Source organism: Carcharhinus amblyrhynchos, chromosome 13 (assembly GCF_965287045.1).
Source record: "Carcharhinus amblyrhynchos chromosome 13, sCarAmb.v2.hapA, whole genome shotgun sequence".
Classification (NCBI taxonomy): Eukaryota; Metazoa; Chordata; class Chondrichthyes; order Carcharhiniformes; family Carcharhinidae; genus Carcharhinus; species Carcharhinus amblyrhynchos.
The window spans coordinates 26476347-26492585 of NC_137336.1; the positions used below are offsets into that span (position 1 = coordinate 26476347).

At 39.2% G+C, this 16239-nt stretch overlaps 1 protein-coding gene across 7 annotated transcripts in view; it reads left to right on the plus strand.

Annotated features, from left to right (window-relative positions):
- LOC145351783 (rap guanine nucleotide exchange factor 6-like) overlaps positions 1-16239 on the plus strand; it is a 360268-nt gene that overhangs the window by 324344 nt on the left and 19685 nt on the right. For 4 of the 7 annotated variants that reach the window (XM_080201409.1, XM_080201411.1, XM_080201414.1 and 1 more), the window contains 5 exons: positions 5-128; positions 3720-3743; positions 6235-6458; positions 12186-12356; positions 13390-13542. In XM_080201409.1, coding sequence (XP_080057535.1) covers positions 5-128; positions 3720-3743; positions 6235-6458; positions 12186-12356; positions 13390-13542 — 696 coding nt within the window. Of the gene's footprint in view, positions 1-4; positions 129-3719; positions 3744-6234; positions 6459-12185; positions 12357-13389; positions 13543-15098; positions 15213-16239 lie in introns of all 7 variants that reach the window. The other 3 variants (XM_080201412.1, XM_080201413.1, XM_080201415.1) reach the window with 2 other exon arrangements.

The window sequence follows — 16239 nt, forward strand, 5'->3', positions numbered from 1 at the left end:
TAAGGAAATGATTCAAAAGTGGAAGGTTTGGCAAACTTTGAGAAACTGCGGATGATTGCAAAGGAGATTCGACATGTTGTCCGTATGACTTCCGTTAACATGGATCCAGCTGTAATGTTCAGAAATAGGTTAGTAACTATCAAGAAACGTGGCACTGCTAATGCATGATTGCTTTTGTCGTGGGAATTGTTTTGTATTTAAATCTGGATTCTAAAGATGGTTTCTGGTGCATTCGTAACGTTCAAGATCATTTGCCTGTTTCTATAGCTGTATAGTTGATACAGAAGCTTTAAATGCATTGAATTGATATGCATGGAAATGTTAGACTATGCTATAAACTATAAAAGTTTGTGTATTTTTTTGAAAGCTGTGCAGTTTTGTGATGATCACAGTATGATTTGTCAGCAGGCCCTTTTTTGTCAGGAATAGTGCTGGTTATATTCACTGTTTTTTCTCTTCCACTTCATGATGGAAGAAAACTATTAATTTTTAGTTTAAATGCGCTTCTGTTTAAAAATCAAAGGGCGAGATTTTCTAGCCTCCCCTCAGCATTTTTCTTGGCAACAGGAGGTGGCATGCAATTCTCTGGTGGTGGGATCTCCTCGTCTTGCCACCATCAGTGGGAATTTCCACTGAAGCCACCCCACAGTGCCGGGAAACCCACAGCAGAGGGTGCGCCAGGGAATCCCAGAGGCGGGAACAAGTGTTGGTGAGAAGAACATGTGGTACTTACTGAATGCACAATAGCCAGCTCAGATTACAGTGAACAGCACACTCCTTGTGCGAGCTTGTGAACACCAGTATTTACATTAGAAATTTCACCAGTTTGATTGGACTTGATTATGGTAGCCTTATTGCCAACATACAATATCTGGACTCAACCCACATATCAGAAGCCAGCTAATTTATCTGAGCCATAACCCACAAGAGTCTCTATTTAAGGTTGGAAGAGAAACTGGTGAAATTTTCCATAATGTAAAGTAGGTGAGATCTGCTTTTAAAATTAATTATTGCAGATGTTGAAGTGATGTTGTTTGATGCTACATTAGCTACTGTTACTTCTCTGAATCTGATAACTCATGTATTTAGGCTCATGCGTTCAGATTTTAAATGTCAAACTTCCTTACCAAACTGAATAATAATGATAAAGATAAAATAAATTTACTGTTAATTAAAAAGTCAAGGGAGAGACAGCAGATAGCATCAGATAAAAAGCAACAGAAATCACGTCTAAAGATAATTGCTGCAGAGCATGCTATTCAATATAGCCTGAGAGACAGCACCTCCAATTTCAAAGTTTAAACAGTAGAAAAAGAGTAATGAACATGGACATTTTTCAGTCCAACCTCCTTTGCTTTATCTTACTTGTGCTGTTCAAGTAAGCTGGAGTAAGCAACTTTAACTTCATTTAAACAATAGCAAAAACCTACTAGATGAATTGAAGAAAGTAATGTGTGTTAAGAAATAAATCATGAGAAAAATCTGATATTCAGATGCTCTTATGAAAATATGCATTACTTCAATCAATTCAGAATGAATAAGTCATCTACTTCGTATCTGGGTTTATTTAATGTAAATAGACCAAATGCAGTGTATGCATATATTGTTTATTTATACACACACTTGTTGGTTCTAACTCATAACTTCTTAGTGAAATTAGAGCACTTCTGTCTGCCAGCATCCTCCATTGAATTTGACCTTGGATTACCAGGCAGTGGTTGGCATTGTTGATTTTAAAAATAATGTACCTGAAGCAGGAGGGTGATATCTTTAAAGGAGAACAGGTGGTTGATATAGTTTCCTTTTTTGTTTATTGATGGGACTATTTTCCCCTTCTTGTTGGTGATTTTACCATGTAACTAGAGGTGCTCTTTCCAAATCCACCTGTAAACTGATCTTGTGTGACTGAAGTATGGAATGAAGTGAACATTGCTATTTCATTATTTTATGTCCCTGCGTTTGTCTTCATCTCAATTTTCTTCCTTACACACCTGAAGGCATTGATTCTCTCTTCTTTGATAGCTTGACCTAATAGTAAGTTGAGTTAGCATTGGTTGAGATCGTCATTAATGCAGCTAAATCTGACATAGGAGATTGATTTTGTAGTAAGGATTTAATCATTATAGAGTGTGATTAAATCATGATGTCTCACTACATTGTCATCAGCATTTGAGATTAAAAAGAAAGAAAAGCACCTTCCAAAATGGTTATAAAACTAGAAAGAATCTAAAGGGTTTTAAACTTAATCCCAAATCAAGTAGTAATCCAGAATTCCACCCACAAGACAAAAGGAGAAAATGTTAGAAATGCTGAGTAGGTCAGGCAGAATCCAAATAGAGAACAGAAATGTTTGATTATGGAATGTTCATCAGACTCTGAGGATTAAATTTGAATTTTGTGTGTAGGTGCTCTTTTTCAGTTCTCACAGAGCGAAAATTTCCACAAGTTTTGGAATGTCACAGAGATGTCACAGTATACTCATCAACAATTGTCTCAATCGCCTACTTCACCCTGACCCAGTCTCAATTAACACAACTCTTGCAAATAATCAGAAAAGTTGAAGAAAGTGCCAAAAACTTACTTCCTAGTCACAACTGAAAGCTGATTGTCTCTTCCCCTACAATCCCATCCAACAAAAAACAAAATCAAGTTTCCCAATCAGCCACTAAAAGGATACTTGAGGGTCAGCTTTAAGGAGGAAATTTGCAGTATTAAAGTTCTTATCTTCATTTTATATAAAGGAAGGTGTACCTTTATTTGTTAATTGCTTCATTATCTTAGAAATGTTGGTTAGAAGCTACCCAAAAACAGATAATTTGACCCCAAAATCCTTAGGATGCAGTCTGGGTAGCTGCAGCAAGATCCCTCTGTTAATTGCGAATTCTGATGGACAACCTACAGATTGACTGAAATCTGGCGCAACTCTAGATTTTTGGAGCTAAATGTTTTCCAACCCCTCCCATCCAAGGTGACATTTTGAGATTCTTCCCTATTTGATGCCTTAAATGGCCTTTCTACCCAAAACCTATTGCCCAATGAGAGGGGTTGGTGGTGGCAAGTAGGAAATCCTGCAATAGATGCTCAGTTGCTTGTCACCAGTAGTTTCAAGACACAAACAGGGCTGCAAGAGAGACACCATAAATGGGGCAATTTCTTCCTCCTTTAATTATATCTAGATTGCGGGGTTAACAGAGTGAAATGTACTCCCACTTTATGGAAATTGTTTTAAGCTTGAGGGCTGAAAAATCCTCAATAATATCAACTACTGTGGCAAAAGAAACTAGTAGTCTATGATCCCACCCTAATTTTGCTGTATTTTTTCTGTATTTCTTAAGGGACTGTGAAAATATGTGGTTCATAAGTTATTAGTGATGCTGTGGTGTCTATGTACACAATATTTAGTGCTCATCCAAAGAGTCTTTTTTTTGCTCAAATGGTATTTCAGTCTTGAATATAACAGGATTATGAGACTTAACCGATATGCATGACATCACCTGCAGTAGCTTTTTAGCGTTCATTTAATTACAAGAGTAGACAGCTAATGCAGATTTCAGATTGTTTTGGTGGGAAAATGTTGTAATTCGTGTTGCTACTTTTATATCCTGTCTATTACTTTGTATTACACTCTTCCCCTCATCCTTCTGATCTTCTGAACTGGATTGTCTTTTCCATCTTTCTCTCTGAATACATGCTTCAATGTTCATGGCTCTCACTTACAGGAAGAAGAGATGGAGGAGTTTGGGGTAAGTAATCTGTGCATAGGTGCTGAGGTCTTGGCACATAACAACTCTGCCTCTTCTCACAACTGCCTGCCCTCTAAAACACAGCATGTCTCACTGTAACCTAATATCCAACCCACTGTCCCTTTAGCCCAATATTGCTATGTTTGCAGAATATATTTCTCAAACCTTACATCAATTTAAGTTGTTTATACATTGGAAAATTGCATGCATTCTTTGCAAACTGTACAAACTATTTTTAGTGTGAAAACTATAATATGAAACTGGTAAAGCTGCACCTGAGTTTAGGTAACATTTATCTTTTAAGTGAACATTTATTTAGTGAATTTTGTGCTCAGTAATATTACTGATTGATAATAGAGCACTACATACTTCAGCACTCTTTGCATCCAACATTTCAGATTAGGTCTAACGCAGTTAACTAGAAGTAACTCTTTCAGTACATTCCCCAAGCACTGCTACTGTTATTACCATTTCCCACTTTAGCTATCCTTGTTTTCAATCTGGAATTTCTGTGTCAAGCCAGTTAACCTTAAAATAGGGAGCATGTTAATGAAATATAAGGCTCAAATGGTGTATATTCACTTCAAGAACATAAATGACCACTTGCATTTATATAGAGCTTTGAGTTTACAGATGGAAGTGGAAAGAATGCTGAGAGTGGAGGAACTGATTTTCAATTAAATTTGGATTGATTAATGGAAAGAGATGGGGTGGGAAGAATCCACCCCTTGTAATTAGCTCATTATGGTCCAACTTGACAATTCTGTTTTTTACAAACATCATGATTGGTCCAAGTATGTCCTTTCTGTGACAAATGAATCACTTTTTCTCCTTTTGGTGTTTAAATTTTATTGAATTGAAGCATTAAATAGGAAAGAACTTTCCAATGGTACTGACAATTCCACACCGCTTTAGTTGTACAATATGGTTTAAACCAATCACTTCTGCAATGCAGCAAAATATACATTAAAAATACAAGTTTCTGTAATTAAAATGGATTGGGGTGGGAAACAATAATTGCTCCCCCCCCCCCCCAACTTTAGCCACACCATCTGCTTTTCCCTCTTTGAGAGAGTCACTAATTTGGTTCTGAATTCTTTTACTATAAAGAAAGGACTTGTATGTAGTATGGTCCCAGAATGTCCTAAAGTGTTTAACAAGCAATGGAATTACTTATCAAGTTCAGCCTCAACTGACGTGCAGAAAGACATGACAAATACTTTACACATAACAAGATCCCATGAGTTTCCCTTAAGACACATTTAACGTTATAAAACATTCTAAAAATATCAGTAAAAAACATACTCTTTGACTTAAATTAGCTCTTTGCTCCCCCAAACACATCATTTAAAAGGTAAATTATGGTAGAAGATATTAGCACAGGTGACCAAAAATTTCATCGTGGGCAGGTTTTAAGGTACATCATAAAAGAGACCAGTAGAGAGGTTCATGGAGGGAATTCCAGAGTTTAAGGCCTAGGCAGCTGACGGTGCTGCCACCAGAGGAACAATTCAAATCCAAATACAGAAGAGAACAGATTGGAAAAACAAAAGTCATCACAATCTCTTTAGGGTTGGAAGAGGCTACAAGAGATAGGCCCAATGCCTCTGAGGGATTTGAAAACATGGATGAGCTCAAAATTTGAATCTTTGTAAGAATGGGAATCAGTCAAAGTCAACAAGAATAGGAGAGTTGTATGAATGAGATTTGGAGAAGTAAGATATGGGCAGCAGAGGTCTGGATGTTTAAACAGCAAAATATTTGGATTTGCACTAGAAGTTTTGTAACCTTCAAGGCTACAGACCAGAACTGGAAGGTGGGATGAGGCTGGTGTAGACATAATGGGCCGAATGGTCTTTCTCCATGTTGTACGTTTCAAGGATTCAATCCTTTACAAATTAATTTATAATTTGGCTAATTTAGCAAATAAATTAATAAATGCCACGTAGGCCATTATTGTTGGTGCTGGTTGAGGGGAGGAATATTAAGTCCATTCTAAATATCACTGAATTGTCTCATCCAAAATCTGGCATCTCTACGCTGTGACACTCCCTCAAAACTGCACTGAAATAACGTTTTAAGATTATGTGTTCAAATCTGTAGTTGAGTTTGATTCAATACGCGAGTAGATAGTCACTTTGCTCCCAGATTAATTCCAGTACTGGCCACCAAATAGTGTGCACAGGTTTAGCAAACAAATGAACGCAGACCTTTTAATTACCGTACAATATTTCAGTTTTGTAAATCTTCTTTAAGGTGATTAGGTGGAGTCTTGTTACCTGACAGTTCAGAATTTTATTATCTCTTTCTCAGTAATTCTGTTGTTTTCCTTTTTGCTCTTGATTATTAATGTGAGCATGTGATATTGATAAAGTGACAGCAGCTGCTTTTGACTAACACCCTTCCTCCACTCATTCACTGCATGTCGTATTTCTATAAATTCATGCCAAATTCTGGCCGCATTTTGATTTCTCTTCCTTCCCCGGGACAGGTCATTAAGTCAAGGCAGCACGAATTCCAATGTGCTAGACTCGGTGCAAGGTGGGGGACACAAGAAGCGAGTGCGCCGTAGCTCCCTCCTCAATGCCAAGAAGCTTTACGAGGATGCGCAGATGGCTCGAAAGGTGAAGCAGTATCTCTCGAACTTAAATGTTGAGACTGATGAAGAGAAAATCCAAATAATGTCACTTCAGTGTGAGCCTGCATATAGCACATGTGAGTGAAGTACAGAGATTTTATTCTCGTAAATTTTATTTTACTTGAGGGATTTATTTCCTGCGAATAATTTTATTCAAAGGGAGGGTTGAATTTAACTGTCAAAGTAACACTGGTGTTAATGATGCTTGCTACTATTTATGCACAAATAACAAGCAAATGGGAGGTTAAATGAGGAAATCAACAAGTTTGCTGCCCAAGTTCTGCTGTTCCGCCTTTAGTTTCTCAAAAAATACATCTTGCCTCACCTGTGAAACAGGTTGAAAACTGAAATTGCTATATTTAGGTATGATCTAAACTTGCTACAGACATTTAAGTATTATCATTTCAAGTCTAAGTGCCTTTCAACAAAGTGAAGATGCTAAATAAAGTCATGGTTTTATAACACAGCAGGACGTGTTTTGTCCTATCACGCCCGATTTTAACATTAAGTTGCGTCCATGTTCAGGCGCGAAAACTTGGTAAAGTCGGACATGAGGCGAGTAGCATGATCTGCGCCCACCTCTGCGCCAGTTCCGCCTTTATCAAGGCCCAAAAATGGCTGCAATCAAGACATGTCTGAAATGGGCACAAAGGTATTTAAATGCATTTGCGTGCATTTAAATTGGTTTAATGGGCTGCACGCCCAACCTTACTGCACTCCTCCCTCTTCCCACCACATTCACCCATCCAGAATTGGCGTAAAACAGACATGCTTCACAAAAGTCCGAAGTACCGAGTGCCTGATGGCTCTCTGCTTGAGATCGTTGTGGGGGAGGGACTCCAGCTGACACTCTGCCTGAGATCAGTGAGGGAGCGGGGTTTGCTGCCACACTGCCTGAGATTAGTGAGGGGGAAATGGGTGTCTGCTGCCATTCTGCCTGAGATTGGGTGGGAGTGCAGTTGGTCTGGGTGGTGGAGGGGAGTGGGGGGATAAGCGGTCAGTAATGTGGGGGAGGGGCAATATCTGTGGGTGGTCAGGGAGAAGCATTATCTGGCCTGGGAGGGATGTGGCAGGGAATCCGCATTCTATCACTTTTTTCTACGCATGCGTAGTTGGAAGTGCTGCTCAGAACTGCAGGATTTAGGGCGTGTTAAGCCCAGCCCACAGGCTTCTGGAGCGTGATTCGGAATTGCTAATATTTCTTCAGGCAGAGAGCGTATAGGGGCACCTGAAAATGGGTCTAAAAGTCAGATCTGAAACAGTCCCAGTTTCAAGTCTGTCCAGCACTTTGAATCAAAATGGTAAAATAGGGTCCATCATGTCTGCATCCTACCCCTATTCTAATCCCTTTTTCCAGCACTTGGTCTGTAGCCTTGTATGCTGTGGCATTTCAGATATTCATCTAAATGCATCTTAAAGGTTGTGAGGGTTCCTGTCACCATCACCCTTTCAGGCAGATTCCCACCATCCTCTGGGCGAAAAGGTTCTTCCTCAAATTCCCTAAGAATCTCCTCCTTATCTTAAATTCATGCCCTCCAGTTATTTAGTCCTCTTTCTTCCTGTCTACTCTATCCATGTCCCTCATAGTTTTGTACACCTCATTCTGGTTCCCATTTAGCCTTCTCTGCTCTAAGGAGAATAATGCCAGCCTAATCAGTCTTTCTTCATAGTTGAAATACTCCATCCAGGCAGCATAAGCTATAGGAGCAGAATTAGGCCATTTGGCCCATTGAGTCTGCTCCACTGTTCATTGCTGATAAATTCTGGTGAATCTCCTCTGTACCTTTTCTCGTGCAATCATATCCTTCCACTCGTATGGTGACCAGAACTGCACACAGTACTCCAGCTGTAGCTTAACAAGCTTTCATACAACCCTATCATAAGCTACCTGCTCTTCTATACTTTGGCTGATACAGGCAAGTATTCCATATCCTATGTACCTTCTTAACCACCTTATTGCCCTATCTCCTGCTGTCAGAGATCTTTGGACATGTACCCCAAGGTCCTGCTGGTCCTCTGTACTTCCCACTGTCCGTTCATTGTGTGTTCCCTTGCCTTGTTAGTCCTCCCAAAATGCATCACCTTGCAGTTTTAATGGTTAAATTGCATTGCCACTGTTCTCATTTGAGTAGCTTATCTATATGATCCTGTAATCTAAGGCTTTCTTCCTTGCTATTGACCGCACCACTAAATTTTGTGTCACCTGTGTACCCCCACATTTGGATCATTAATGAACGCTAACTATAAACAGCAAGGGATCCAGCACTGATCCCTGCAATACACCACTGGGCACATGCTCCCAAGCACAAAAACAACCTTTAACCATCACTGCCTGCCTCCTGCCATAAAGCCAATTTTGGATCCAATTTGCCAAATTGCCCTGGATTCCATGGGTTTTTACCTTCTTGACCAGTCTCCCTTGTCCAAAGCCTTACTGATGTCCATATAGACTATAGAGGGCAGTACGTTGATTGTACTGCCCTCCTCTACACAACTAATCTTCACCTCAGAAAAGTCAATCAAATTTGTTTGACATGTTCATGCTGACTATCTTTGATTAAACCATGTCTCTACAATTAAAGATTAATTCTGCCCTCAGAAGTTTTTCCAATGATTTTCCTACCACTGATGTTAGACTCACTGGCTTGTGATTAATTGGTTTTTCCCTACTTCCTTTCTTAAATAATGATACCACATCCATTTGCTATCCTCCAGTCTTCTGGCACCTCTCCATTGGCAAGAGAGGATTGGAAAATTAATATAGAGCCCCTGCAATCTCCTAAGATACATTTTGCCTGGGCCTGGGCATTTACTCACTTTTGCGTCCATCACCTCTCAATGTTGTTCTGTTTAATTATATCATAGTCCTTCCCAGCCACTTTCTATACCTACAATGCCCTTCTCCATAGTGAACACAGTTGCAAAATACTCATTTAATACCTCCATCTTTCAGTTCTACACATTGCCACTTTGGTCCCTGTTGGGCTTTTCTCTTCCCTTTAATATGCTTACAAAACAACTTCGGATTGTCCTATTTTTTTGCCTGCCAGTGTTTTTTCATGCCCCCTATTTGCTCTCAATTTTTTAAAGTATAATTTATATGCCTTTCCCAGTGTTCATGATGTTAATTTTACAGGCCTTCAATCTGACTGCTTGAAGCGATGATTAGTTGCTTATCCTGTTTGCCTTGATCTGCAAAAAGTTAACTAAGTGCCCAAGGGCAGATCTTATAATGGCAGACATTTTTAGCTGCGCTGCTACAACACATTGTGGCCCAGTCATTTTGTTGGAGACCATTGGCTAAATTGATTGTGATTAACTTTTCCTAGTTTTTCCCTTTTGCTATTCTGTAACTCTGCACAAAAAGAGGTTGAGGTGACTTGCCATCGTATTTTATGATTTTCTTGAGAGACGTGAATATTTGCAAGGCTTTGAATGATGTTGAGCAGCCATAGTAATAGTATAGTTGACACAATATTGGCTTTACTGTTGGCTCAATGCCGAGCTGGTGGAACTAATGAATTTCTTAGAGGAAAATATGGAAGTCTCATTCATTTTGTTTCAATTATTCAGTTTTGCCACAAAGTAAATTTAAAATAATTATTGGTTAGAGTCAATGACAGCAAATTACCTGATTATCAATTTATGTTCCCCTTGACCATTTCCTTTTGGTTCTTGAGCCATTTGCCCATTGTTGAGACAATTTCATAAACACGGGTTGCCTCTGGGTATCTACTCAATGTCCATAATTTATCTGTGACAATAAACAGTGAAGGTTGGTAGACTTTATTGGCTTGGGGACATCCCAGCCAAACCTCATAGACCAGCATTAGTCACTGGATGGTGGAAGGATTTAAAAACCCTGGCTGACTTTTCTCTCTAACAAAAGTTGCTCTGAGGCAAGTTGTAGCATTGCTATTGTTGTCCCAGCTGAGTCCACTCTGCAAAGGCTGGGACTCATTCACTCCTGAACCAACATTAAACAGATTACCTAGTTTCTTTCAAGAGGTGGGAATGCCACTTGCTGCTTGTTGGATTTTGCTGCAAGAAGATCTGTTTCCATTGTTCCTACGTTACATTATTGGCCCCTCGAAAGACATTAATTGGCTGCAAGACACTAAGGGCCTGATTTTACCATTTTCATTCTAAGTGCCAAATGTGGGCGTAATGTAGATCCAATTTAGAAATCTGCTTTCAGGGGCTCCCATACACACTCAGGCATCTCCAGTCGCATCTGTGCTGTGGGCGGGACTTAGCGTGGATTGGAGCTCTGAACTGCGCATGTGCAGTTGGAAAAAAAAGTTGAGAGAGCGTGTCCATGTCAGATCATTCCCGGGCCGCTGAATTTATCTTTCCAGCCTCTCAGCTGTGGCATGTATATGATTTTGAAAAATAAGGTTAGGGAAGGGGAAAATTACCAAAGTAGTTACTAAAATCAGATTTAATTGGTATTGATCCCAACTGCTTTGGAATGCTGTAGGTTTAACATCCAGGATCACAGATCCGGATACGGCTGGGAGAACAGCTGAGCTACCACTATTAAAAGCCTGATCTCCTATAGGTAATGGAGGAAAAACAATAACAAAAAATCAGTATTGTGTAAAGCACCATGGTTAAAATAGCCATTTGAAGGCACCAATGGCATACTGCCACTTGGTGGTTGTTTAGGTATAGTGCATAGAAAGCCACAATTCTTTAGAACCTGTTTTGTTGCCTGGTTTTCATGTTACAATCCAGTGGAAGTATAACATTTCCTAAATTCTGTTGCATTGTAATAAGAGAAAACATGGAGATTTTGGAAAATGTCCAAAGATAAGCTGGTGGGAGGAACCTAAGCCATAGGACATTGAGCGATGAAGAAGCACTAAGGAAGCTAAATAGATTTTCAGTGGGAAAACCGTTATGGGAAGCATGATCCTATAATGACGGCAGTTGACAGTTTTATATTTTGTATTTATTGATTATCTGCAGCTTGTGTTAAACTGGGATAGGAGGGCCAGAGGATATGACTGAAAAGGCTCTAAGATTAACTTAGAAATTATGTTCTTCCCAGTCATTAATTTGGCATAGAAATTCACCAGCTAACATTGACTCTCTCTAAGCATTCCTAAGAGAATTGAACACTCTTGAATCAGCAGGCAATAATCAGAGCTTGAGTTATGAACAAGAATAATTTTGGCCAGATGAGGTTTTGAGACAGCTCCTGAATGGTGGCACAAGCTGTGCTGGTTGAATAATCCATTTATGCATTTTTGTATTCTTACTGAACTACAAACCGCATTAAAATTAGTTATCAGATGATGTGTTTTGATCATAATATCTCTGATGATGTCAGATCTTACATAAAGAGAAATCATTTGTTCTGTATATTGCACATAATAACACGCTATATTGTGTGCCAGTGCAGTAATGTACCTTGTGAGTTCAAGTGATACTTTTCTTAAGTTTTACTCCATTCTTAACGTTACAAAGCCAGTTCTTAGGATGGATCGGGCAAGTCCAAATCCACCACCTTGCTTGCTCCCAAAACCAAATTCACGTTGAATCCAATTCATGGTTCCCACAAGAGAGACAGACAAGGTCCAAGTTGATAAGATAAAACATTGTACCTCATCTTTTTCTTGATTTGATGCTTCATCTTAACCAGAAGGCCCCAAGTGATACTGTCGTCTTAATGTTTTTCAAGTTTTTCACGTTCAGAAGAATTTGAAATTTCAGTCTTCTGTTATGTAATTACATTCAGCCAACAGTACCAGTCATTCTTCACAGTCAAGCTTGCTAATATTTGTTTCTTTATATAACAGTAAGCAAGACTTTTGGAGAGAGACGATCGTATAAAAGCTCCGATATGTCTCCAGTCACAATGAGGTCATGCAGTCAACCAGGAAAACACCAGTCACAGCAAAGAATGAGCCAGGCTCTCCAAGTGCCATCTCTGTATCCATCACGCAAGAAAGTGCCAGCTGTATCACATGGTAACTGTCTTACCCATTTCTTGGCTGAAACGTATCACATACTACAGTGGAATGTATCAGTGAGTTGGACTGAGTGCATATTTTTATATATCCCTTAAGAGTAATAGGAAAAGCTTGCACATTTAGTATAACTTCTAACAATGCTAGCAAAATGGGTGTGATCTAACAGAGATTGACTTCTGTCATTTTCAGTCTTAAATCACAAGTTACTATGTGCAGATGTTAATAATATCCCCAATTGTGAAGAATTGGAAGATGGAGTTGGGCTTCAGAAATGCGGGAAGACATAGCAAAACAACTTGGGCAAATTGAAAGCTACAATTAAGAGGCTCAGATAACATGGTTATTTTAATAACCTTAACATGGTGGATAGTGAGAGGATGTTCCTCCTTATGAGGAGTTCTAGAGCAAGGAGCGCAATTTAAAAATAACACGTCTCCCATTTAAGATGGGGATGAGAAGAAATGTTTTCTCTCGGTCTATAGGATACTCCTCCCCAGAGAGCAGTGGAGATGGGGTGGGATTTTATGGCCTTGCTCATCCCGAAATCGTAAAAACCTGTCTGAGGTCAATTGAACTTTCTATGTACCGCCTCTTGCCTGCTGCGATTCCCGTGGTGGGCGGGATGGTAAAATTCCGGCCAGGATCACTGAATATTTTAAGGCTAAGTTAGATATATCCTTGATTGACAACAGAGGGAAAGGCTTTTGAGGTCACAATCAGTTCAGCCATGATCTTATTAAATGATGGCGCAGGATCAAGGGACTGAACGGCCTACTCATCCTAGTTTGTATGTTTGAATTTCAGGTGAAAAATGTAGCTATATGAACAAGTTCAGCATTTGTTTGTGATGCTTCTTCATCAGTTGTTTTCAGTCAAACTGGATATTAGCACAATGAAGAGTAGTATTGGTGTGTTATCAGTGGGTTTGTATCCCAGGATGAATCACTGTCACCAGTTTAGGAGTAGAGATTATGACATCAAAAATTGGAAAAGCAGAACTGTAATAGCCCTATTAATTGTGTTTCTCCAGGTACTAATTCTCCACAGTCCTTGAAGAAGGCTCTAGTTGTGTCTGAGGAAACACCAGCAGATAGGAGCAAGAAAAATGCTGAAGATGCAATGTCAACAACATCATCTCAACTTTCTTCTCCTCCTGTATCTCCTCAGAACTCTCCTCGCAAAGGTAATCTTGAGCCATGGAGTATCATTTGAGCAGCAACAAACTTCAAATAACTAAGAAACAGGGTGAATTAGAGTAAAATCAGGTACAGAAAGATAAAAAGAGGGAAAGAAAGAATTGGTTAAGAGTGTGAGAAAGTGACAGAAAATTTAAAAAACTGTACATTTTTAAAATCACTACAAACAGTCCATTACCTGACTGTTCCACGGTGTAAATTGGTCAATTTCTGACCTGTAGAGGCTGATTGGCATTGCATTCTCAATTATTGCATCATTAAAATGGTAACGAACTGTTATTTCTTCTGACTTAAACTTCTGGGGTGAATTTAATATGCAGTTGATGTGCAAATCCATTTCATACTTTTAAAGAAAAGTCACAGGGAGGCTGAGATTCTGTGAGGCTGTGAAAGCAATGGTTGAGCAGTTTAAGCTGACCAACAAGTTCTGACAATTAACAACTTGAGTTTTAGTAGCAGTGTGTGCTTCCTTTAACATTATATTCCCAGGAAGATCTGACATTGAAAGCATGATTGGCAATGTTCTTTCACACATTTATTCTGTATGAAGTTTTATCTTAGAAACAGATGACTGTTTTTCCACTAAGTGACAGTCATAAAAATGCTTACCTGTTTAAATTAGAGCAATAAGGACTTAGCGTAACTTGAGTATTTAGGCTTTTTTTTGAGCAAGTTTAGATTGCAAATACAAAACCTAACGTTTTCCTTGTTTAGTATAATGAGTGATTAAAATTACCTCGACAGATTTGCAGTTTTATTTCAAAAGGAGGATTTATGGAATTATATTTGGTTAAAGGATTTTCGGGGTGACCAAAGCTTATTTTTGACTGCCTGGTTTTCATTCTAGAACTAATTTGTATCCTATGAAGACCAGGATCCCATTTTCCTTTCTGTGCCAAGAGTGAGTGAAAAGAATACCCTCATCCAAGCTCAAATTTTTTTAAAAAACAACTGGTATTTCCTAGCGCCATCCAGAGAGTACTTGAGGCATTCGGACTAGCAAATGCTTAGATTCAGATCGTGATCTGTACAGGATCAGCCGGAATAATAACATCACAATTGGCCTGAGTAGCTCTGGATTTGCAAAGCAAAAATAGATCCATTGTGCACAGGTGGCCCTTTGGTTTATCTGTGATATTCCTTGCAGTTAATTAACCTTTTAGCACTCAATGCCAAGGCTCATTTATGAATAATGGCCACATGCTTGAGGTAGCAGATTGTGACTGATGATCGTGAATCTATAAACTGGCAACAGGACAAGGATAGTAAACTATTCAGTCCAAATATAAGAAATATAGTTCTTCAGCCTATCCATTTGAACTCTGATTCAAAGGAGTTGATAAAGGATACTTAAGCAACAGTGTGTTTTGCATACTTGCATTTGGATTTCCAAGCACTTAACAATAAATTTATTCTTGATTAAGGGCATACCTGGCATTAAGTTGGTTTTTAAATGTGTGCCAAAAGAAAGGAAAATGACCCTAAAATGTTAGCTTACTATGTTGCTGGATTAATTCTATTCTTTCCTCCCTATTTCTATCAGGCAGTAGTCCATTGTGGTCACAGGATTCAAGTCAATCAAATATATCCAGCTGCTTCTCTTCCCTTGCTAGTGAGGTCAGGCACAAGAGTACTGCAGCACAGACATATGGCATAGGTGGTATCTATTTGCAAAAGAAAATTCAGCAGATCACAGGCTTGACAGGTGGCTCAGGCATGGACGAGGTCATAGGCAATAGAGACGAAAGAGAAAAGGAACCAAAGAGTAGAAAAAGAATGAGGTCGCCCTTCAGGAGGTTCCGAGAAAGAAGTTCTTCCAGAGACAGACAGGTTTCAGCAGACAGAAAGGAGGCAGAAGGATCTGCAGGAAATATGGCAGGTGTTTCTGGTGGAAATGGTATGCCAGCTGTAGAGACAGATCAACATGGCAGCACCAGCATGAGTGTCACCTCTAGCACCCGACCTTTTGAATGGTTGTATCCTAAGATGATGAGAAACAAACGAAGGAAAACTATATGAGTAGTTCTCAAACTTGTATGTTATAGTGGTTTGATAAAAAATAAAAAGTAAAAGAAATCAAAGCAAGGTATTCTGCATGTAACATCAAATGAAATTGCCTTCTTTAAAACTGATGGATCGTGATCTAAAACATGAGAAAAGTGAAACACAACTCAGTTTTGTCTTGGCTGTACTGAAAAGTCATGACTGTTCCTCTGTTTCCATGTATCATTCCAGTTGACAGGAAGAGCAGGTGATCTATTTCCAGATCTACTCTGATCTGAAACTGGCTGCTTGGAAGCATGCCAGGATACACCTGGGGCCATCATCTCTCCCAATTTTCCATTGCTGTGGAGAAGTTTCCTGCTTTCTTCTATCGCCTTCCTTAGACAGCAGTGGTTGAAACTTGAGATTGCACTGTTTTAAGGATGTGTGGGTGCAAACCTGCATCTTGCCATTCTTTTGCAATGCAACCATGCTACTTTGATGCCAGAGTTTTAAATTGTTCCAGACATAAATTAGTGTTCCACTTAGGAAGCTTGTAAAGAAGTGGGATTTTTGATACACCAATTTTGGAAAGCTGGATAATACAGGAAACAGATTTTACCACGTGCGTTTATTCTGAGAGTTTTTGTTTTAGGAACTGTGGTGAGTGTTTTCCGAGTTACACACCTATCAATCCTTTC